The sequence below is a fragment of the Protopterus annectens genome, chromosome 6.part0, assembly GCF_019279795.1.
Source record: "Protopterus annectens isolate FY-2018-M chromosome 6.part0, PAN1.0, whole genome shotgun sequence".
NCBI lineage: Eukaryota > Metazoa > Chordata > Ceratodontiformes > Protopteridae > Protopterus > Protopterus annectens.
Window position 1 is genome coordinate 920726116 of NC_056737.1, and position 23772 is coordinate 920749887.

At 40.3% G+C, this 23772-nt stretch overlaps 1 protein-coding gene across 2 annotated transcripts in view; it reads left to right on the forward strand.

Moving 5' to 3' along the window:
• ITPK1 (inositol-tetrakisphosphate 1-kinase) overlaps nt 1-23772 on the forward strand; it is a 1534199-nt gene that overhangs the window by 1312830 nt on the left and 197597 nt on the right. The window contains exon 7 of one of the 2 annotated variants that reach the window (XM_044074569.1): nt 10086-10160. The exons of the other annotated variant lie outside the window; for it this stretch is intronic. Within the exon in view, the coding sequence (XP_043930504.1) occupies nt 10086-10160 (75 nt within the window). The remainder of the gene's footprint in view (nt 1-10085; nt 10161-23772) is intronic. 2 annotated transcript variants of the gene reach the window in all.

Below are 23772 nucleotides of genomic sequence, written 5' to 3' on the forward strand. Positions count from 1 at the left end.
ATGAATTAATATTAAAAGACTGCTAAAAAAACTTTATAAAACCAACTATTATTCCCTCAGTAACACCCAGATTTGCTCTGAGCTACTGCACAATGGTGTCTCCTATACTGAGCTAACAGATATTGCAAATATACTGGGGAACAGATTCAGTGCTAAATTTACCCCCCCCCCCCCCCAAAGGACCAATCACAATACCAGTAGATTGCCAGGCACCCAGTATTACTGTTGCACAGGTTAAAACAGCACTGTCTAAGGCCAAGAATACAGCTTCTATGGGACCTGACAGCATCCATGGCTGTGTTGTACATGAACTACAGAGTGAACAGGCACCTCACCTGTGTACCCTGTTCAATCACAGCCTCACCTCAGGCTTCGTCCCTACCAAATGGCGCACTGCTACAGTCATCCCTCTCCACAAAGGAGGAGCGACTACAGACCCTGGGAACTATCGCCCCATTAGCCTGACGAGTCTGATATGCAAAGCTATGGAACGCATCATCATGGACCTAATAAACAAGGATATAGGGAATCTCTAAACTCTGGATCCTACACAGTTTGGTTTTGTGAAGGGTAGATCATGCCTGCTCAACTTGGTTGACGACTTTGAGTCAGTCACCAGAGCTGTGGATGAAGGTAAGTTGGTTCATACAGCCTACCTTGATCTGGCCAAGGCCTTTGATACCATTCCCCGCTCAGGAATCATAAACTTACTAAGCTAGGCATCAACCCCTATATCACTAGGTGGGTTGCAAACTGGCTCACAGATAGAACCCACAGTGTGAAAGTAGCTGACTCCAAGTCAGACTGCCAACTAGTCACGAGTGGAGTCCCACAGGGTTCGGTGCTGGGTCCTCTCCAGTTTGGTATCTACTTCTCTGAAGTCCAGGCCAAAACAAAGGGACTCTGGCTGACAAAGTGAGCAGACGATTGCAAGTTGGAAGATATTATTAACTCCCCAAGTGATGCTGGCATCCTACAGAAAGGCCTCAATGTGACCAACGATTGGTGTCAGAATCATGGCCTTAAGCTCAGTGCCAAAAAATGTGTCTTCATACCCTTTGGGAAAAGCCCTGGTTCCCTTGAATTAAAACATTGATGGTAGTCCACTGAACACAGAAGGCGTTATAAGAGATCTGGGAACACAGGTTGACAGCAACCTCTTTTGACCACCACGTTGCCACTGTGGTCAGAAAGTCCTTCTGTGTGGCACATCTCATTACTAAGGGTTTTGCATCCAGGAAGAAAGAGGTCATTGTTTTCCTCTACTCTTCCCTCATTTGACCAGTCATCGAGTACAACGCCCCATTTGGCATGTACCTCACTAGACACCTGCAACAACTGGAGAGGCCGCAAAAGTACCTCATAAAGAGGATCCTAGGCCTTAAACACTTGCCTTGTATGGACAGACTCAAAAAACTCCAACTATTCTCGATCTCATATCACCTGCTTAGAGGCGATTTCTGCTTGACTTACAAAGCCATGTCTGACTCAGCTCTGTTAGAAATACTAAATCTAAAGATATACCAATCCCTCCGCACCGCACGCTTCTGAGACCTCAACCTCATTACCACAATCAACAGAACATGCTGGAGGGACACCTTCATAACCCAGACACTGCCCATACTATGGAATAGACTTCCCATACATGTCAAGCAGAGCACCTCACTGGCCCTCTTCAAGAGAAATCTTGATGAGTGGATGGGAAATAAAAAATTCACTCCGGGGATCACTCCAGTGGCTCTGCTCGACAGAGGCACTAGGAACTAAGGTTAGGTGGCACAATGCCGGGGTAATCCTATGGAATAGGCTTGTAAAGGCTGCAGGTACATTAGCCTAGTGCACACCTATGAACCCAAGGAAACAAAATTAATACCGGTGACTGTGAAATGTCATAACCCGAAGCTTCAAAATGCTAGCAATAAAAACACTTTCATTAAGGCCAGGATGTCTTCTGCCATCAAGCTGTCATTGCCACCTTAATTCTCTAGCCTGTAATAGTTCATTCCAAGATTCCAAGGACTGCCCCCCATGGATTTTTCCACTTTGTCTAATACTGCAAATAAAAAATAATGTGGGGGAAATTTTTTAATATGTTTAAACAGAGCATTTTTCTCATGTTCACGTCCAATATCATATGAATGTTCATAGAGTTGTTCCCTCAAGGGCCTTTCTGATTCTCCTACTTAAAAACCTGGGCAACAGTGACATTTGGGTAAATACACGACTCCCCTTATACCACAATTAAAATAACATTTTGCAATGTATTTATGTTGTTTTACCACTAATTGCTCATCCCACAAGATGAATGCATACTGGGGGTACCTACCACATTTATAAATCCCTATTTTTTTCTGGAACTCAAAGTCTTGTTACCTAAACTTTCCAAATACTGTTTAAAGCTTTTCCTCTCTTAAAAACTATTTGCGGTCTTACCCCAGATATGTATTTTAACTCTTGATTACTGATAAAAAATATTTCAGTTTTTCTCTGTGGACTGCTGAATGGCACTATGATCTATACTGTAGGCTGTACCTAATGCCTTCTTATACGATTCTGTATTCATATTGATACCAACATTTGATGTTATATTAGATTTGTTCAGATCTCTGAGTAATAGCTTAAATTACCTAGTATTGCTTTTGTCTATGACCTCTATAAATATAGGTTTTATAAAACCATCTGGATAGCCTCTCATAGTAAACGTCATTGTCATTTTATCACATTCCAAATTAAGGTCATCAAATTCAGAAATTATTCATGCAAACCGTACGAATTGCCCTTTCACCAAAGCCCTTTTTTATATCTAGGATGGCAACTAGTATAGTGTAAAAGAGAATCTGAATATGTGGGATTCCTGTATATATGATTGAAATAAATCATTTAAATAATCCATCCTTTTGTAAATCAAGGTCCAGATAATTCACTCTTTGATCATTAACTTCTTGAGTAAATTGCAAAGCATCTGTAGTACTGTTAATGTAGTGTAGAAGCTCTTCAATTCTTTTGATCTTATCAATCTAAGTAATGCAACTGTCATCTAGATATCTAGTGTGAAAACTCCAGCACAATACATCATCATCATCTCATTATCTTCTGTCGGCTGTTCCCGTTAGGGATCGCCACAGCGGATCATCTGTTTCCATTTCTTCCTGTCCTCTGCATCATGCTCTTTCACACCAACCACCTGCATGTCCTCTCTCACCACATCCATAAACCTCATCTTAGGCCTTCCTCTTTTCCTCTCACCTGGAAGCTCCATCCTTAGCATCCTTTTCCCAATATACCCAGCATCCCTCCTCAGCACATGTCCAAACCAACGCAATCTCGCCTCTCTTGCTTTGTCTCCAAACTGTCCAACCTGAGCTAACCCTCTAATATACTTATTCCTAATCCTGTCCATCCTAGTCACACCCAGTTCAAATCTTAACATCTTTAACTCTGCCACATCCAGCTCTGACTCCTGCCTTTTCGACAATGCTACCGTCTCCAACCCATATAACATAGCTGGTCACACTTGTTTTTTTTTCCGGTAATAATAAGTTCCTTCAGAAACATATAATTATCTGCAGGTATTATTTCCATAAATTGTGCCAAGATATTAATATCATGTGTGTTAAACAGCACTTGATTCAGTTAAGAGATCAAAAAAACATTCAAAACCTAGTGACTGTATATGACCATAAACCGGTCTTTGACCTGCAGTGGTTAAAAATATAACCTTATTGTCGTATTGAACTCTTCACAGTTTGATCAAGAAAATCCCATGAATCTTTGAGAAGATAATTCAACCCATATAAAAACTCCCTTTAATTTTAAATCAAGAAATTTAGCAATGGGGTATGCTTTAGAGTTGTGCCTACCAGAGGACATAAGGTTGGATTTTGTAAATCCTTGTGGATTTTAGGAATGCCAAAAATAATGTGAATGAGCAGCTTATGTAGCTTAAGTATCTCTAACTCAGCCTCACTTGTCTGTGCCTGTATGCACGTTGTACATTATGGTATCAATCTTAGCATAGGCTATGCTTACTTCATTGTTGGAAACTTGCCGTAAGTTGAATCACGTAATAATGCATTCATTTAAAAATACAATCAAACTTATTCATTACCATGAACCCACCTCCTTATCTGGCGTCATTATCCTTATGTCCCTGTTGTGACAAATATTTAGAAGTCCCACACATTTTTGCTGATTCTGACATATTGTATAATTCCTAATCTTACAGATCTCTCTAAAATCAAATTCATATAATTTCTCAAATATACGAATCATGGGATTCGGAGGAGGGTTAAATTAAATGTGCTTTTTTATACAAGCGATTATCTAAAGTGTGAGTTAAAATGTCCAAAATATGTGTTCTCAAAGGCACAAAGGAATAGGCCTTGTCTAATAAATTAGCATGATCACTTTCAACACTCAGGTCACAATACTTGCAGACTTTAAAGCCATCTTGGTCATTATGAACAACATTATTCAAAGAGGCAGTATCACTTATTTTATGCTCTCCTGTCAGCGGTTTCTCTTCCTTCCCCACTAGTCATAATGGTGAAGTGCAAACCATATATTCCATGATTATACCAACTGCTGTCCATAATTCCAGCTCTTGATTTGTTCCAGTCAATGGAAAGGAGCCTTTTCCAAAGGGAATACCTCATGTGGCTTTACTAAGTCAGCATGGACCACTGCATCCAATTCAGAAGTCCCATGTGTAGTAGAACAGTTGCCTAGAACATGGGTCTGCCCTGTTGGAATCAGATATGCTTTCCTATGCTGGTAACGAAACCCATCAGTCTCAACTTTCCTCTCCTTTTTTCATTTTAATCTCCTCACTCAGAATGAGAGCTCTCAACTTGTATGTTCTGATTTTAAATATTTTAAATAAATATTGTGTAGTCTGCTGTCTACCCTGACTTGTACTGTTTTATTACATGGTGCTCTTTGCAAGGTTTCATCTCTGTGGTTATGCAGCTGCTAACAAAGATCTGGTAAATGCTAATCCTTCCCCATTGGATAATGATGAGAATGCTTTTGACAGATTTGGTAAGAGATTATTCTTCCACAGCATTACCCTTCAGAATTCTAAACTGTTAGGCTCGTACATTGAAATATATGTTGACTTGTTTTGACAATTAAATTTTTGCGTCAGTACCATCTACAGATAGAAGGGCTTATTTGAACACTGCTGTTTATACTGTTAGATTACTATAATAAACATGGCTTAAAATGTATTTATGATAGTGCTGACTTTGTTTCCAGGGTAGCTTCCATTGCTACTGTTATGAGGTGTTTTGCTTGGGTCGTACTCAAAGCTTTTCTGAAGATGAAAATATCTGAAATCTTAGATTCTCCTCTTGACAAGGAGGTACTTTTTGGTGTTTCTGCAACCCAAGTCCTCAAGCAATTTGATGAGTAAGAAAATATTATTCAGGGAGTTTTAAATATTTTTCACCTATCCCTCTCTAAGGCCTCAAAATCTTATGTTTCTTTTCTGTGTGTGTAAAAGCAGAACAAGCATTTTCAACAATTCTCAGGCAAGCAGAGTTTTAAGAAAAAGTGGCAGGATGAGTCTAACAAAAAAGGAACCATCCACAAAAGAGACAGTCCAGTAGAACTGAATGATTACTACAACACCTTACCATAACAACTTTATGCCACAGACAACTGCATTCTTAAAGTAGTACTGGAGGGATGCAAATTCCTTTGGGAGATCCTCTCCCCCTTTTTCAGAACCCCCCCCCCCCATTCAGACAACATTGTTTCCTCTTGCCGTCAAGAAAATGCTTACCAGTTGGTTATAGAATCAGTGACACCAACTCTGTTTGGCAAAATATTTTATTCCAGAATATTTCTGGTACATCGAAAGAACTTTCATGGAGGCTAGTGCTAGAACTTTAAATCCTTAACCAGTTTGTCATGGTTCCAAAGTTAAAAATGTTGACTCTGTGTAGTCTTTTACCTCTTATCCTTCATTCAAGCTTTTTGGTAACACTAAACTTGAAAGATGCTTATCATATTCCCATTGCTACAGAGTTCAGAAAGTACCTAAGATTTTTTGTGTCTGGGTCACAATATCAGTTCTCTGTATTGCCCTGTTGATTATCTACTGCTCCAAAAATTTTTACAAAGTGTCTAAATCTAATGGTGGCCTGTTGTAGACTGCAAGTATACAAATTTTCCATATTTAGGTGGCTTGCTTAACTTTGCAGAGTCTTTTCAACGTGTCAGGAGCTCAAAATCAGTGGCAGATTTTAAAGTGTATTGTAAGAATCTGTGACTTGCCTTTTAACACCACCCTATGTGGTGCATAAAGCAGAGATTAGCATTTTTGCCAGGCCAGGAAACTTTTTCCCTCATAGATTCAGTGAAAGCAGTGCTCATTGAATTTGTTTTCCCTTCACTAATGCCACTGAAAATTAAAGATGATCTTTAATCTCAGCTACATTAGCTCAAGAAAATGTGAAATGCATCCATAAACTTGAATGGACACGTTCTGCACAAGTGTAGAAAACATCATTTAAAGTCTACGGAAGATCCCTAAGGTGATGCCTCCAAGGGAAACACTAAATTTATTTGTGACCTGGTTTGAATAAAAAGTTAACAAAGCTTTTTTATTCAAAACATGGCCCACATAAATAAGAAATGAGCAGAGCAAGATGCATCATGGCACATATTTCACCAGATGCTGTGATGTACTTTAAAGTGTGACGATATACTTTACATTGTTCTTTTGTATTTCAAAAGTTAGCAGAATAACAGTTTTTGCATTAGCATACATTTTCTGAAGGATGTGATTTCTGAAACTTGGATGTTTGTCCTTATTTAGTGACTGCATTCCTCAATAATTTGCTAAAAAAAAGTGGAACAAACCAAAAATATGAAGCAAAGTCAAGGACATTTCAGAGGTGTGTAGTTTTAATTTGTTTCACACAAACAGTAGCCACAGATGTTACAGCTTACTTCACACAAATGGACACTAGTACTGCAAAGCTAAATTATTTAAACTGGGCAAAGGACAAGATAAAAAGAGCAGAAACATAAGGCAAAAAGTCAGGGACAGCTTTGGCTTTGTTTCGCACAAACAACAGCCAGAGAGAAAGAGAGAACATTCCATCTGATTTCACACAAATGCACACTAGTCTGTAAAGCCATGCTGTTTAAACTGAGTAACTGATAGGAGACTAAGTTACTTTTACAGCCAGCCCCCCACCCAATAGTTGTATCCACTTTGTTGTCTGTATATACTTAACATATCTAAAAATTATTAAAAATTAATGACCACATAAGGTATTGCAACTTTGCATCACACAAGCAGTAGGCATCCACAGTAAAGTATTCCTTTTCAACTTGCTATGTTTAAATCATACAAGTCCTGCAAAGCCAGTCCAAGAATAATTGAACAAATTACAGCAGTCAAGTTGTGTTTCTCACACACAAAGCACTCATAGCCAGACCATCAGGTACAGCTTGTTTAGTGTCTTTGTACACATCTGAAATATCTGTTTGTAGTAAATAAAATAAAATTAAATAAGACAGACTTAGCTATGGTTCTGTTTCTCACAAACACACAGTTGCTGACCAGACACAGCAAAGTACACCCATTTGTTAACCTCGCCCTCTACTGAATGCTCATTTCTGGTTGCCTTCTAGAAATAAATAATAAAACTTACCTCATGCTGTGTCTCAGTGCTGCTGTTTCAAAACATGAGTCTGTGACCATTGTCTGTCAGTACCCTACCAATTAGTATTTGTGGGCTTTCCACTTGTTGCCATCCCACTCATGGATTTATTTATTGTCTTTTGTCTAATTTTCATAAATACTGTAGAAATTGTGATTTTTCTTTTATTTATTTGCTTGTATTGAACAGGTTTGTCTGTACAAATGGGAGAATGTTGGCCAGAACATAGGGAACTCCCCTTATTATGGGATGTGTTTTTGCTCTACTTCCTGTGAGGAGGAGAGGAAGCTTCCATGTAGAAAGTGATGAAGGTTTGCTCATAAGATTTTTTTACTCTGAATATGCAGATGGACCAAAATCCGTTGTACTACATAAAGAACATTCTGTAGTCGAACTGAAGGATGGAACTGTTGTAGCTATGTCTGGAAATCAAAATGACTGGTTGCCTTTTGAAAAATTAAGACATATAACATAACAGACTCTCAAGTTAAGGATCCAGACGTATTGTGATCTGTAATAATGGAGAATACAAGTTGCTTTAGTGAAAAAACACTGTGCAAACCCTTGGAAAGCAGTGGAGAATTCCATGTAACAATGAGTCACACTGTCAACAACATCAGATGTTAAATAAGTACGGAGGGACAGACAGCCCAAAAAACTGTAGGGATGATGTCAAAGTTTACAAACAGTGAAACTTAAAACTGACAGGAAAAATGATATGAGACTAATTAATGCTGTAACACACAGCAAGTCCTCTGGACAGGTATTGTATATGAACACAAATACTAAAATCTGTAGTATCTAGACCTTTGCAGGCAAGAGCTGTACTACACATGATGTCAGCAAGACAATATATTGTATTTTTTGAAATGCAGAATTAGTTGCTTAAATTGATAGATCACTTTTAATGAGAAAAATACTTTGCAGCCTTGGTCTGGTTTCTCATATACCGATTTATTTACAACCAGAATATGATTTATGCAAATGTTTGTGAAACTGAAGCCATGGAAGAAAACAAATTAAATGAGAAAATTAACTTTTTGGTTAAGCAGTTTATGATTTAGGAAAAAATACCTGCATGAAATTTAGAATGGAGCTGGGAAGTTTGGTATCTGCTGAGAACAAGTAACTGATAAGTCATATATTGAAGAGTTTTATGGACTGTGATGGGAAGAGGAGAATTATAAGGCATAGACAGCTGACTCTTAACTGTTTAAATGTTTTATATCTGTTTTTATTTATAGATATATATGGTTCCATGTGATTTGTCTGAATGACAGTTTCACTAAAAGTGTTCTGGGATTGTGGTAGTGGTCAATTGTGTTTAGTGTCAAAATATAGGCTGTGATGAACCTGCCAAAGGGAGGAGAAAATATATCAATGTTTTGGTATTACAGATTAGGGGAGTGTGTGTGTGTAAGATCATACAGCTTAAAAGTAAGGGTTAGGTAAGTGTATACGTTTAGTGGTGTGTGTATGTCAGTTGAAATAAAAGACAAAATATCTAAACACAACTGATTTAAACACACTTCATTTAACCAAGCATGTTGGCTCCCTTCACCCCTTACACCCCTAACTTATATATACCAACTCCATGGTCACACTACAATGGAAAAAAGGGAGTGCACTGCTGGGTTATACAGTCCATCACATTATGATAAAACAGACTGCAATATTACCTATAAATCTTTAAGAAGACTCATAAGTGATCAAAAAAATCATAACCTTTTGTTATTATCAGAGATACAACCCATAAAATGTGCTAAAGAATATAATTGGATCAGATGTGAGTAGATCCCTTTTTTAGACCACTTGTGTTTAGATAATGTAGTGTACTACTTGAATGACACCCATGCATGTAGATGTGTATATACATATTGTGTGTGTGTGTTGTGAGTGTGTATGTAGTGGCAGTAGCGTATTAGCAAGGGTGGGCAAAGGGTGCAGCTGCCCCATTTTTTTTTTTTAAGAGCTGTGCTGTAGATAGCATGGATCTGTGTATGAAGTACCAGTCGGCTTTCTACAGTAAAAGCCAAAGTCTTGAAGGCCAAAGGGTGTGGAGCGCTGTTTAGGGGACTACAGCTCTGTGTAGTGGAACTCGCATCACTAGAAATTGTGCTCAAAGAAGATGCAGAGCATACATGAAGAAACAAGTCACGTTGTGTGAGAAATGTAAGTCCAAGTGTGCATGCTGCCTGAAAGTAAATATTTTTGGTCTGACTAATTTACAAGAACCAAATAAGAAAAAGACAAAAGGAAAACAGGAATAGAGAATATGAACATAATCTAAGTAATGTGAAACTATCACCCGGAATGGCATTGAAATCTGTCTGGTGAGAGAAGAAAAGAGAGAACAAATGGGTATATGTCCATGTGAATAAGGTAAAAAATAGTTTTTCTGTATTACAGAATGATACAGAGAGTTATGGAACAGAAGAAGAAAGTGGAGCAGGAGAAGATGGGCATTCCTCCATAGGAGAAAGAGTAAGTAAAAGAAAAAAAATGAAAACGGGGAACGGTAAAAGATGTAGTACCAGTCACAGGCAATTTGAGAAGCAGTATTAAAGTGTCTGAGATGGAATGTGATATTATTTCAGGTCAGTATATGCATTCTTATGGTTTAAAGAAAAAGGTGAGTACACAGACGTGATTGGGAGGTTAGTGGATTGTATCATTTGGTTATGAGAAATGCTCTGCAGTTCTTATTTGGAAAAAAGTAAACTTAACTCTAAGGATGGAGAAACAATAAGTACATAGTATCTGGATGGCCAGAGAAACAGAGTAATGATTATAAACATCTATGCTGCTGTAGATTTGAAAAAAAAAAAAATTACATTATGTGAGGAATTAAGTGTTTATATAGAAAATCAAATAAAATAAAAATATATATATATATGATTTACATGGCAGACATTAAATTTATTATACACGCATTAAAAGGAATATGTATGTGCAGTATTTAAAAATGAAAGTTAAGAGATTGAACATTTGTTTGCAGAATATTAAAATATGTTTTAGTTGGACTTAGTACAGCAGAACCCATTTCTGTGCACAACATAAAACTTTAACAGTGGGCAGTTGTAAAGTAGTAGTCAGTAGGCTTTTCATTTGGCAATAAAGTGATATGATAAGACGTGAGTGGAAAAGATTAATAAATAAGGATACAGTGAAAATTAACGTTCCCTTACTGGAAAGTAAAAAAAGGAAATCTATATTTGAGAGATTATGGGATGATGATTTAAAATTTGAAAATAGCCTGCAACTCAAGGGTGGATGAGCCTTTAAACAAAAGGTGGAGAGAAAATATTGACGTGCAGATAGGTAAAAAGTAAAGACAGAATAAATAGATAGAATAAGGAGGTTAAGTGAGACTACGGAACACAATGACCCTAAACAGTTCTAGAAACTTGGGGAAAGACTAGTTTGAAATTCAAAAAGTAATAATGGATTAATTTATTAGACAGTATTTTGTACACATGGTAAGACAGGCAGTTGCATTTGCTTTTTGGTGAATGAAGAAAGATAAAAAAAAATGTATAAATTCTATGATAAAAATAAAAGTATAATATGAGGAGGTTTAGTGACATAAAGAACAGAAGACTGTGGTAAAATAGCAGAAGACATGCAATATAATACAGAAGAGCAGGAGTGGGGAGAATGGGAGTGCCTTTCCTGTAGGAGGAGGGGTTAGAGCAGGGTCATGTTGTACCACAGTCCCTCAGAGGAAGGGCAGCCAATGTAAATGTAGCCTAGGGGTATGTGTTTGGTTTTACCAATCTACTGTTTGGTCATAGCCTTCACTGCAGGCATATAGTGGGATGCACTTACACAGTTAAGATGTTGAGGGCCCTCCAGTGACATGGGTCACACTCCCTCACATGAGATGGATTAAGACCATACTAATGATACATGGATAGTCAAGAAGCTCACAAGGTTTTAAACAGCCTCCATGATTGCCTGTGTCATGTCCCCTCCAGTGGGCCCAGGTCTTATTAGGAGAATCTTAAATGATGGCAGGCATGGAAGAAAAAGTGTATAGAAGGAAGAAGCACAGGGAGCTTAAAACATATTAACAATAATTGCAGTTTTGTTTTTATATTATATATCTTCACCTCATGTAGCTTACAAAACTAACTGCTTTGAATTGTATATTTATTTAGTGTGAATAATCCTAATGTGGTTTTGCCAGTTCTTGTTATTACCTGAATCTGTACTTACTTCTTCTTCTTCTTTTGGCTTTTCCCGGTTAGGGGTCACCACAGCAGATCACCTGTTTGCTCATGATTGGCAGTGGAGTTTTACGGTGTCAAGTTGCCAGCCTGGAGCCTATCCTTCCACAGAAGACACACACACGCACGGACTCATGCCTAGGGCCAATTTAGAGGGTCCAGTCCACCTACAGCATGTCTTTGGGATGTGGGAGGAAACAGGAGCACCCGGAGGAAACCCACGCGACCAAAGGGAGGACATGCAGACTCCACACAGAAGGCACCCCAGCCGAGAATCAAACCAGAGAACCTCTTCCTGTGAGGTGGCAACGCTAACCGCTGCACCACAGTGGCCGCCCTATACTTACTACTTAGTTTAAATGTCTTTTTTACTGAGTTTTCATACTTGTTACTGTAATGGTTACTTGCTTAATTGAGTTTTGTGTATATATTGTATTTTACTGCTATCATGTTATTGTGTCTTGCTTAGTTGTACTGTGGAGCCTTTCTCCCCAGGCCTCTGCTGATAAAGGTCTTTAGCTCAGTCAGACTGTCCTGGTCAACAAATATCAAATAAATAAATAAAATAATCAAACGGGGTACTTCTGCTGGTTTTAGATGAGACTGAATGAATCTTTTTTTATGAAAATGGATGTAAAAATGCATGTATTGAATTAAACTTAAAATGAATGTATATTTGAAGACAATAAAAATTATATGGTGGAATTATGAATTTATTAGGTTATAAAAAAAATAACATTGGAGATACTGACCTTAGTGAACATTGAACATTTTAGAAACTGTAATAAATCTTAGGTTTGTGGAAGAAGTATGACAGGAAATTACCAGAAGTAGGAGTTTTGGGTAACATAAGGGAACAGGGTAAGTCCAGTGGTGGATACTGGAAGTAGTGGAGTAAATTAGGCATAGGGTGGAAGAGATGCATGTGAGAACAGACCTAGCAAAAAAGCATGTGGTAATGTGGCATAGTGCTTTATTAAACAGATGGAGAGATGTCAGAGTTAGAGGAGATTAGGATGGGTGTATGACATAGATATATACACACATATATATATATATATATATATATATATATATATATAGAGTTATATAGATGTAATATTTTTATTTATTATTTTTTATTTATTTGCAGTTGTTTAACCAGGATAGTCCATTGGGCCAATAAGAACCCGTTTTTAATGGAGTCCTGGGGAGAAAAGCTCGTACACAACGGTTATCGTAGTTTACAGATTAAATCTTTTGTGGTTCTAAGACAAAACGAAAATTACAGCAGTTACAATAAAATTAATAGGTTACATTTAGTAGAAAACAAAACATGGCTTTAGTAAATATACAGTTTCTTGAGATGGAATAGTACAATTTGAGAACTATAGGAAGTTATTTACAATAGGCTTAGTATTTGCTAGATGCAAATATGAAGTTGGTGTCTGGAATATATGAGATAGTTGCCTGTAGGAAGTGGAGAAGAGGCTATGAGGGGTGGGAGCAGGAGCATTCCCATGTGGATGTTAGATGTGAGTGCAGTGATTTTTTAAAGGCAGGGAGGTTGGTGGTGGTATGGATGGTGGGAGGGAGGGAGTTCCATAGGCATGCGAGGGCAAAGGACAGGAGGTTTTGTCCTGGAGAGCAAAGGGGTTTGTACAGTTCTATTAGGTTTTGGTTGCTAGATCTTAGGAGTCTTTCTGGGTGGTGCATTTTAAAGGTAGAGCAGGGGGAGAGACAGAGGGATGGATGAAAAATAAGTTTGTGGGCATAAGTAAGCTGAGTATAGGAGAGATAGTTGTGAAGTTCTAGCCAGTTTAGTTTGTGGAGAGATGCACAGTGATGGGTTGATGATTTGTGGCTAGTGGCAAATTTGGCAATTTTATTATAATAAGAGGACAGTTTTGTCTTGAGAGATGATTGTAGGTTTGTTAGGAGAGGGGCACCATAAAGGAGGGAAGGGATGAGAAATTTAGTAGCAAGAGTGAGCTTAGTAGATGTAGTGAGGTATCAATTGTGTCGGTAGAGCATGCCAAGTTTTGGGTGTTTTTTTTTTTTTATGTTTAGTTGTAGATGGGAATTGAATTTAAGCTGGTCATCGATCTGGACTCCTAGTAGTTTGGTTTCGGATACCAGTTCAAGAGGTGTGTTATTCTGGCTGGTGATGGAGAATAGATTTCTGTCGATGGTGTTGGTTTTAGAGGGGGTAAATACCATGAGTTTGTTTTTTGATGCATTGAGTGCTAAATGATTGTCTTTCATCCACTGTTCTGTGGTAGACAAGGCATCTTGAGTCAGTTTTAAGAGAGTGGGGATGAATGTAGCAGTACAGATAATTGTTGAATCGTCTGCATATTGAATAAGATTAGCGTAAGGGATCGAGCGGAAGAAATCATTTATGAATATATTGAAAAGGAGGGGACCCAGTATGGAACCCTGGGGGACACCAGTGGGGGTGTTAAGGAAAGAGGAGATGGCTTTTTTCCACTTAACAGCTTGTTGCCTGTTAGAGAGGTAGCTGGTGAACGAGTTGAGAGAGGGAGGGGATAGACATAGGTTGGATAGTTTAGTAAGGAGAAGGTTGTGAGAGATAGTATCGAAGGCCTTAGAAAGGTCAAGTAAGAGGGTAAAACCAGAATCCCTGGCTTTAGTCACAGTTTCCAGGAAGGATAGGAGGGCAGTCATAGTGCTGTGACTGGGTCTGAATCTGTGTTGGGTGGGAGTTAATATGTTGTTATGTAAGAGATAGGGAAGGAGTTGAAGATGGATACATTTTTCTAGGAGTTTTGAGAGGGGAGAGAGGATGGCGATGGGATGGAAGTTAGTAATATTGTTATTACTTCCTCCTCTGTGCCGGAGTATGATGCAAGCCTTTTTCCAGACTTGGGGTACAAGATCTTCTTGGATAAAGCGATTTATTAAGATACTGATGGGGAAGGCAATGGCATCAGCAGATATGCTGAGGTAAGATGAGGGAATGTTATCGGGGGCATTGGTACATGGTTTTAGCTTTTGCAGGAGTTTTTTATGGTAGAAGTAGGAATGGGTTTTATGGAGAAAGGTGGGGGTTGAGATGATAGGGAATGAGAGACTGGAGGTGAAGGGGGTTACAAGAGAGGAGATGTAGAAGTAGGGGTTGAAGTGTTAGAGAAGGACGAGGTTAGTTTGGAAATAGAGTCTATGAAAAAAGAGTTGAATTGGGTGGCCAGATCTATATCTAGTGCATTTGGGTCAGGGCTTGGGTTTTCAGGTGTGCTGGGTTTTAGGAGGGTAGTGATACCTTTCCAGAATTTTTGTGGATTGGTTTTATGGTTGTTTTGAAGTAAGGAGAAGTAATTCTGTCGGTCTGCTGTGATAAGCTTTTTGACTCTGTTGCCAAGTGTTTTGAACTCATTAAGGGTGGTAGGAGTTTTGTTTCTTTGGTAACATGCCCAGGCTTTGTCTATAAGGTGCATAGTAGTTAGTGTGTTTTTTTTAGCCAGGGGGCGGTTTTGTTTCTTATTCTTTTGTTTTTTATTGGGGCATAACTATCTAGCAGTTTTCGGAAAGTTGCATTAAAGTATGCAACAGCATTATCCAAGGATAGAGTTTTTAGAGGGTTCCAGTTAAGTGATTTTAGGGATTCAGAGAAGGTTTTTGGGTTGAAGTTCTTTAGGTAGCGAGTGGTGATGTAATTATGAGTTACTTGTAAGGGAGAAGGAAGATGCCTAGCAAAGCTGGGAAGGTGGTCACTGAGGGAATCAGGAAGAGTTCCACTATCAGGGTAGTCGTGGGGGTGAGAGACTAAGATCCAGTCTAGGGTGCTACCAGTGGAGAAGTCTTTAGAGGGCCTGGTAGAGGAGTTGATGAGCTGAGAGTAATTATATAGGTTGATATTTTGGGGTGTGTAGGGGACTGAATGGAGGCCCAATTAATGTTTGTGTCTCCCATGATAATTGCTTCATTACTGATATTGGTAGAAAGCCAGGAGAGGATATCCTCAAGTACTGAGATATTGTCTCCAGGGGGAATATAAAGGGAGGCTATGCATATGTGTTTGTGTTTATTTAACTGAAATAGAGCCAGTATTAGTTCTGCATTGGTGAAGTGGGGAATGGGTTTATTATAGGGAGTAATGGATAGGGAGGATGAATAGAGTAGAGCTACTCCACCACCCTTTTTGTGGGTCCTGTCATTTCTGATGATGGAGTAGTTAGGTGGTACTATTTCAGCATCTTTTATATGTGGTTTTAACCAGGTTTCAGCAATAGCTAAGATGTCAGGTTTGTTGTGGAGAAGCCAGGCATGCAGGTTGGGAATTTTGTTAGCTATGCTTTGGGCATTTAGAGAAACTAGTAGGATGGATTTAGATGTAGAGGAGGGGGTGTTAGGGCTGGGGTCAGGGTGTATATCACCAGACAGAAGTATGGATGTTAGATGTGGGATTATGCTGAAAAATTGTTTGTCTTGCTTTGTTTCTATGTTGTGTATTGTTAGATTTGTGAGGGATTTGGAGGTTAGAAGGGGGCTAGAGATTTTATAAGGAGTGATTAGTTTGTAGTGAAAAAAATAGATGGTTGTTAATGAGATACAGGCCAGGGGATATTGAGATAAATGATTGTAAGTGTGTTGTGAGGAGTGAGTTGGTTGTATGAAGGAGTGGTGAGTGGGTTGTGGTGCTGGGTTGGGTAAGATAGTGGAAGTAAGTAAGGTTCATAAGAAGTAATAGTTGCATTGAGAAGGATGTATGTTTTGTAAGCATGTTGAGGCTATGATAAAGTAGATATATGGTGTTGAGAAAGGTGTAGGAGTAGGAATTGCCTTATTAAAATGGAAGGGAAGGGCGGGGTGATAGATGGTGAGTAGGGGGAGGGAGAAGGAAGAGGATATATATATATATATATATATATATATAGAGAGAGAGAGAGAGAGAGATTCAGATGGTTAATTAGGTAATAATATTTATAAATAATTAGGAAAGGGAAAAATAGTGTGTGCAATAAACTAAATTCTTTTTGTAGTTTGTATGGTTCCAATAATCAAACTAATAATTGCAGGAAACGAACAAGAGTTATTGATTTATGAAAAATGTAAGATTACTAAAACTTGTGTAGATAATATAGAACACTATGCAAGAAATAATGCTGATATGGATACAGTCCTAGAAATAACTGGTGAATATTGTGAAATGTTGTGTTTATGAATAAATAGCCCAAAATGTAAAGGCTTTGGAGATTCTGAAATGGCAAGAGGTGTTCACTGTCAGTTCTTCGAATTACCCTTTGGGTTTGCCAGAGTTCTAAGAGTATTCACTTAGAGCCTAGTCCGTGGGATAGCTCCAGGCATTTTCATAGGTCTTTATTTAGACAACCTACTTATTTTTGCCTGGAGGTGTGGATATCCTTAATGAATATGGACACATCTCCGCCTTTGGTGTTCCGGTCCAGGTTAGGTGGCTGAAAAGTGTGGAATGAGTTATAGCCTGGTAATGCATGTCTTTAACATGGATTGTCTCTTTCCTCATCCGTTAGATGTTCCAGGTACATAATCAAAATCCTTATTTGACTCTGTCATATAGGATTGGGTTTCTGGGGTTCATGAGGACCCAACATTATCATCTTCTGGAATTTCAGATTCTAGTTTTGGCCCTTATCAAGAAGGAACTGTATGGGCGAAGACTGCACAAAATTCATAATTCTGATCTCCCTTTATTTCCTCATATCGTATCCCAGTATGTACCAACACATCCTTCAGATATTACTTGGGGAGCACTTTTGATGTGGGTAAAGATGTGCAGCTTATGGGACATGTAATTTAGGCCAAATCACATTGATGGCAAATGGGTACTAGTTGGGATCAATGCTATAATATCTTGATTACAAACCACTGCAGTATGTCACTTCAGCTAGCAGAGGGATACCAGCTGTTCTCCTGTGTGCCGGCCAACTATGATAGCTTGGGAGGTCACAGCTCATCAGCATTTTTTTTTTGTTTAAATACTTTTATTAAAATATCACTTAATAGATTCCTATTAATGTATAATTAATATATATATTATGAAATAAGACAAACCATATTAACATGTTTTCTGTTTTCTCACATTATGCATTGGATATGTTTTGTTTTTTTGTAACAACTGTCTTTCAGTCCAACATTACATAAATTGTTCAATTCCTGCTTACCCTTAAAACTCACAACAACTCCTACTGAACATTATTCTGCATGTATTCCCATAAATTCCAATTATTTCTATGCAATTTGCTCCTTTCCTCTTCTAAAGATTCCTCTTTCATTTTATATCTCTTTTACAGTATTCAATACAGATTGTTTAGATTTTGATTTCCATTTTCCAGTAATTCCTTTTTGGCCAACAGAATTAAACTTAATAAAACCGTACTATGAAAAGATCCCGTGTCCCAGTTCAAAAGAATAATTTCCTTAGTTACAATCGTTCAGTCCCCCGACATTTCGGACAGCATACTCTGCAGGGATGTTTTTTTTTTTTTTTAAATCTGCCAACTTGTTACACTCTCCAGAAAGTACAGTTGTGTACACTTACCATAAATGTAGATGTTCGAGTGTATTCACTGTTGCAGTCATCACATTTGGGTTATCCCTGCCAGGGTAGCCCTCGGCTGGTCCGAATACCAGAGGCTTAGTCTTTCTGCGTCTGTTGCTGTCGCTTCAGGACTGACGTCAGGTCGTCAGTAGTATAAAGTAAGGCAGCCAACTCCATTAAATCAGTTTTTCTTGCTCTGTCAGGACCACCCCAAGTGAGAGCCAGGTTATGGAGGAAGAACCCCACCAGTAGAAAGTAAATACCAAAATGTTTTTTTTTAAGGAGAGAGAGAGAGAAAGAAGAGGGGGATGGGGGGGGGGGACCAGGACTGCAACAGTGAATACACTCGAACATCTACATTTATGGTAAGTGTACACAACTGTACTATGTTCTTTGTGTTTCACTGTTGCAGTCATCACATTTGGGTTGATTCCCAAATCTGAGAAAAAGGGTGGAGGCAGTCAAGGAGACTAGGGGTTGACTAGGATGCCCTGTAAGACTGCAGTGGCAAAGCCTGCCTTTGCCCTGGATTTGGAGAAAATAAGCAGGTGGTAATGCTTGGTGAAAGTGTGAACAGATGTCCAAGTGGCAGCCTCCAGGATGTCCCTGGTGGGGACTCCTCTGAGGAAAGCTGCAAAGGTGGAGGCTGCTCTGGTGGAGTGAGTCCTGGCCCCTTTAGGGGGAGGTTTTCCATGTTGCTTGTAACAGAAATGGATGCAGTGTGCTATCCATTTGGAAATTGTGTGATTGGAAATGGCTGTGCCCTCTGCCCCTGCAGCAAAGCTAACCAGTAATTGATCAGACATTCTGAATGGTTTAGTCCTGTCTAGATAGAATATGAGCTCTCTGTGCACATCTAGAGAGTGCAGGATCCTTTCCCCCTTGTTTTGTGGGTTAGGAAAAAAGGTGGGCAAATGAATGGATTGGTTGAGAGCCACACTGGACACCACTTTGGGCATGAAGGATGGTTTAGTCCTGAGGGAAACCCTGTCAGCATGGAAGATGATGAAGGGCTCCACAGCCATGAGTGCTTGTAGCTCAGAGACTCTTCTGGCTGCAGTGATGGCCAGAAGAAAAGCTGTCTTCCAGGAGAGAAATTTTAGCTCTGCTGAAGATGCTGGTTCAAAGGGTGGCAGGGTGAGCTTTTCCAACACAAAGTTAAGATCCCAAGCTGGGGTGGATGCTCTTCTGGGTGGCTTCAAGTTGCTAGCCCCTCTTAGGAATTGTTTGATCAGTGGGTTTGAGAAAAGGGGATGCTCAGTGTGGAAATAAGCAGAGATAGCAGAGGCATGGATTTTAATAGAGGAAAAGGATAGACCACTGTGTAGCAGGTCAGCTAGGTAATCCAGGATGAGAGGCAGGGAGGGCTGTGCCATATCAGCTCCCTTGGCCTGAATCCAGGTGCAGAACCTTTTCCATTTGTCAGCATAAGACTTTCTAGTGCTAGTGCATCCTCTGTCATGTATAACCTGTTTACTGAGGTTGGCAGATTGAGCAGTGGTCAGGGAATAAGACAGGCTGCCAAACTGAGGGTCTGCGATTGGGGATGCGTGAATTCTTCTTCCATCTGGGTCAGGAGGGTTGGGGTCTTAGTGAGATACCATGGTGGCAGTGGGGACAGGTTGTGCAGCAGTGGGTACCAGTGCTGGTGAGGCCAGTCTGGAGCAATAAGAATTGTCCTTGGTTTTTCCTCCCTTATTTTGAGCAGTACCCTGGTGATGAGAGGTAGTGGAGGAAATGCATAGACCAATAGACTGACCCAGGGGAAGGATAGGGCATCCACTTTCCAAGCCATGCAATGAAGTTCCCTGGTGCAGAACTTGCTGAACTGATGGTTGGTATGGGAGGCAAAGAGGTCGACAGGGTGCCCCATTTCTGAGTCATTAGGGTGAAGGTTCTTTTGTCTAGCTGCCACTCGTGTAGGTCCAGAAGATTTCTGCTTAAGTGGTCTGCCAGAGAATTTAGAGAACCTGGCAAGAATTGTGCTAACAGATGGAGTTGCATGGCAGAGGCTGTGTGCCAAAGGGTCATGGCCAGCCTGCATAGAGGGTAGGAGTGAGTCCCTCCCTGCCACATTACAGTGGTGTTGTATGTTTTGATCAGGAGAACCCCTGGGGAAAGTAGGAGCCTGAAAGCTGTCAATGCATGCTGGACAGATATCTCTTTCTGGTTGATGTGCAGATGTAGTTGCTGTGCGCTCCATTAGCCCTGTATGCACCTGCCTTCCAGGTGAGCACCCCAGGCATAGTTTGATGCATCTGTGGTGAGGGTCTGGGCCATGTGGGTGGTGAGAAAGGTAGTCCCTTGTTGTGGGACCATGCTGCTGCCCAGCAAAGAAAATCTTTCCTTAGACAAGGTATCATTGGTATAAGAGTTTCCAGGTCTTAAGAGTGTTGACACCAAAGGCTTTTTAGGTATCACTGAAGTTTCCTCATGTGCAGTCTGGCATATGGAATGAGTAGAGTGCAAGATGCCATGAACCCCAAAACTTGCAGGAATTTCCTTACAGATAACTGGGGTGTGGTAACTAGTTTGGAGAAGTAGGCTGTTAGGTAAGTTTGCTTTTCTGGTATAAGGAATGCCATCTGGGATGCTGTGTCCAGGCTTGCTCCCAGGACTATAATCCTTTGGGTGGGTACTAGTTTGGATTTCATCGTTGTCCATATTGGTGTGAATGACCTGAGACGTACTTCCCTGGACTACATGAAAAGAGACATGGAAGACCTTTCCGATCTTGTAGCCCAGGCAGGCTTGACCCTAGCCCTGAGTAGCATCCTGCCATCACCCAGAATGATACCACAGTACAAGGACAAAATGATTGACATAAACAATTGGCTAAGCTTCTGGTGTCATTCTAAGGGGATCCAGTGTCTGTCTGCCTGGGACAACATGGTAGATAGACCACGATGCTTTGCCAGAGATGGCCTGCACCTTTCACTCCTGGGATTATGGATACTGGCTAAGGCTCGTGCCGCCCATATAGTGCGTTTTTTAGGCAAGGTTCAGTTGACAAATTCAGCACCGTAACAGGAACAGGCAAGCAAAAACTGAGGGTAATGCTACTCAGTGCTAGAAGTCTAAATCTCAAAATGCACTACCTTGAGGCACTCCTTAAAATAGAGAACATTGATATCTGTACAGTGACAGAGAGCACCCATGCATTACCAGGCTATAACTCATTCCACACTTTTCAGCCACCTAACCTGGACCGGAACACCAAAGGCGGAGATGTGTCCATATTCATTAAGGATATCCACACCTCCAGGCTAGTTGCTCAGCATAATGCATCCAAGGTTATCGCCTCACAGCAAGAGGTTGATTCGGGTTGGGGTCCTTCTGTGTGTTCTGTATTGTGTTCCTGTGTGTGCTCAAGGTTTCTGGGTTTCCCGGTTTCCTCTCACATTCCTCCCACATTCATTTGGACATGCATTTCTCGCCCCTCCTGAAAACAGGATCTGTGGAACCTAGTCGGACATTCCCGGTCAACAAATGTTAAATAAATAAATAATAAAATAAGTGCAACTAACTCTGGGCAAAATTGCAATCCAAATTGTAGCTTGCTACAGATCCCCTGCCATGCCCCAGGATTCCCACTCCGCTTTTCGTGATATACTGGAAAATATTAGAGTTCAACCAAACACCCTAATAATGGACGATTTAAACTACTCCAGCATTAACTGGGAAAACTACTCATGTACCAACTCCTTTGCTTGATGCTTTCTGGAATTCATAAAGTCTAATGCTCTGGATCAACTTATCCATACCCACCCCCATTACCAACATGAGTGACCGCTGTTCCATACCTGAAGTCAACTCCTCGTTGGTCAAATCTGACCATAAGCTAATCACCCTAGATATCCACATCCCGCCCCCACTCCCCATTTAGGAAATCATTGTAAAACATTTCTCCAAAGCCAACTTTGTGCTTCTTAAGACAGAAGTGGCGAACTTCATGACACCCATGCAGATGGACAATACAGTTACGACTGCTGAATCCTACACAGATGCACTCTATGAGCACTTACACAAGTGCATGGATCGTGCTATCCCAAACAGAACCAAGATGCTATCCTCCAAAAAAAGGAAGCCAATCTGGTGGTCCCCTGCCATAACTATACAACAGAAGGAAGAAACTGTTGCAAAAGAGAGTAAAATCCCGTGAATGGAGGAGTTCCCTGGCCTTTCTCAGTAAGAAGCTGAGATCCCTTATAAGATCCTCCAAAGCTAGCTATGAAAACAAAATCACCACTGATTTTAGGGACAACCACAAAGCATTCTATAGCTATGTCAAGAATCTCATTGGCAACACCCAGATCTGCTCTGAGTTACAGCACAACGGCATGAAAATTACAGAACCAACTGATATTGCCAGCGTCCTAGCAGATAGGTTCAGTGCTAACTTTACCCCCCTCTCACCCCCTAAAGGGCCCATATCTATACAGAAAGAATGCAGAGTCCCTGTAATCACAACTACGCAGGTAAATGCTGCACTCTCTAAAGCCAAAAAAACAGCATCCATGGGACAGGACAACATCCCAGGCTGCGTTTTACACGAACTTCAGAACGAACTGGCTCCCCACCTAAGCACCATGTTCAGTCAGTCTCACATCAGGCTTTGTGCCCAGTGAATGGTGCACAACAACAGTTATGCCACTCCACAAAGGGGGAGCCACCACTGATCCCAGGAACTATCGCCCTATTAGCCTGATGAGCCTGGTCTGTAAGGCCATGGTACGTATCATCATGGAACTCATAAACAAAGACATTGGTAACTTCCAAACTCTGGACCCCACCCAGTTAGGGTTTGTGAAAGGCAGGTCATGCCTTCTGAACCTGATCGGCTTCTTTGAGGCAGTCACCAAAGCTGTAGACGAGGGTAAGGTGGTTCACACAGCCTATCTTGACCTCGCCAAGGCTTTCAACACCATCCCCCATTCTGGAATTATAGCTAAACTCACTAAACTAGGCATAAATCCTTATGTCACAAGATGGGTTGCCAACTGGCTTACTGACAGAACCCACACTGTAAAAGTTGCAGACTCCAAATCTGACTTAAAACCAGTGACAAGTGGAGTACCACTGGGTTCAGTCCTGGGACCTTTCCTGTTTGGTATCTACTTCTCTGAAGTACCGGCTAACACAGGAGGCATTTGGCTAATGAAGTTCGCAGATGACTGTAATCTAGGAGCCATAGTTGAGTCCCCAAATGATGTGGACATCCTACAGAAGGGCCTCACTGAGATAGATGACTGGTGTCAGAGCCATGGCCTCAAGCGCAGTGCCAAAAAATGCATTGTCATCTCCTTTGATAAAAACTCTTTACCCATGAACTACCACATAGGCAGCA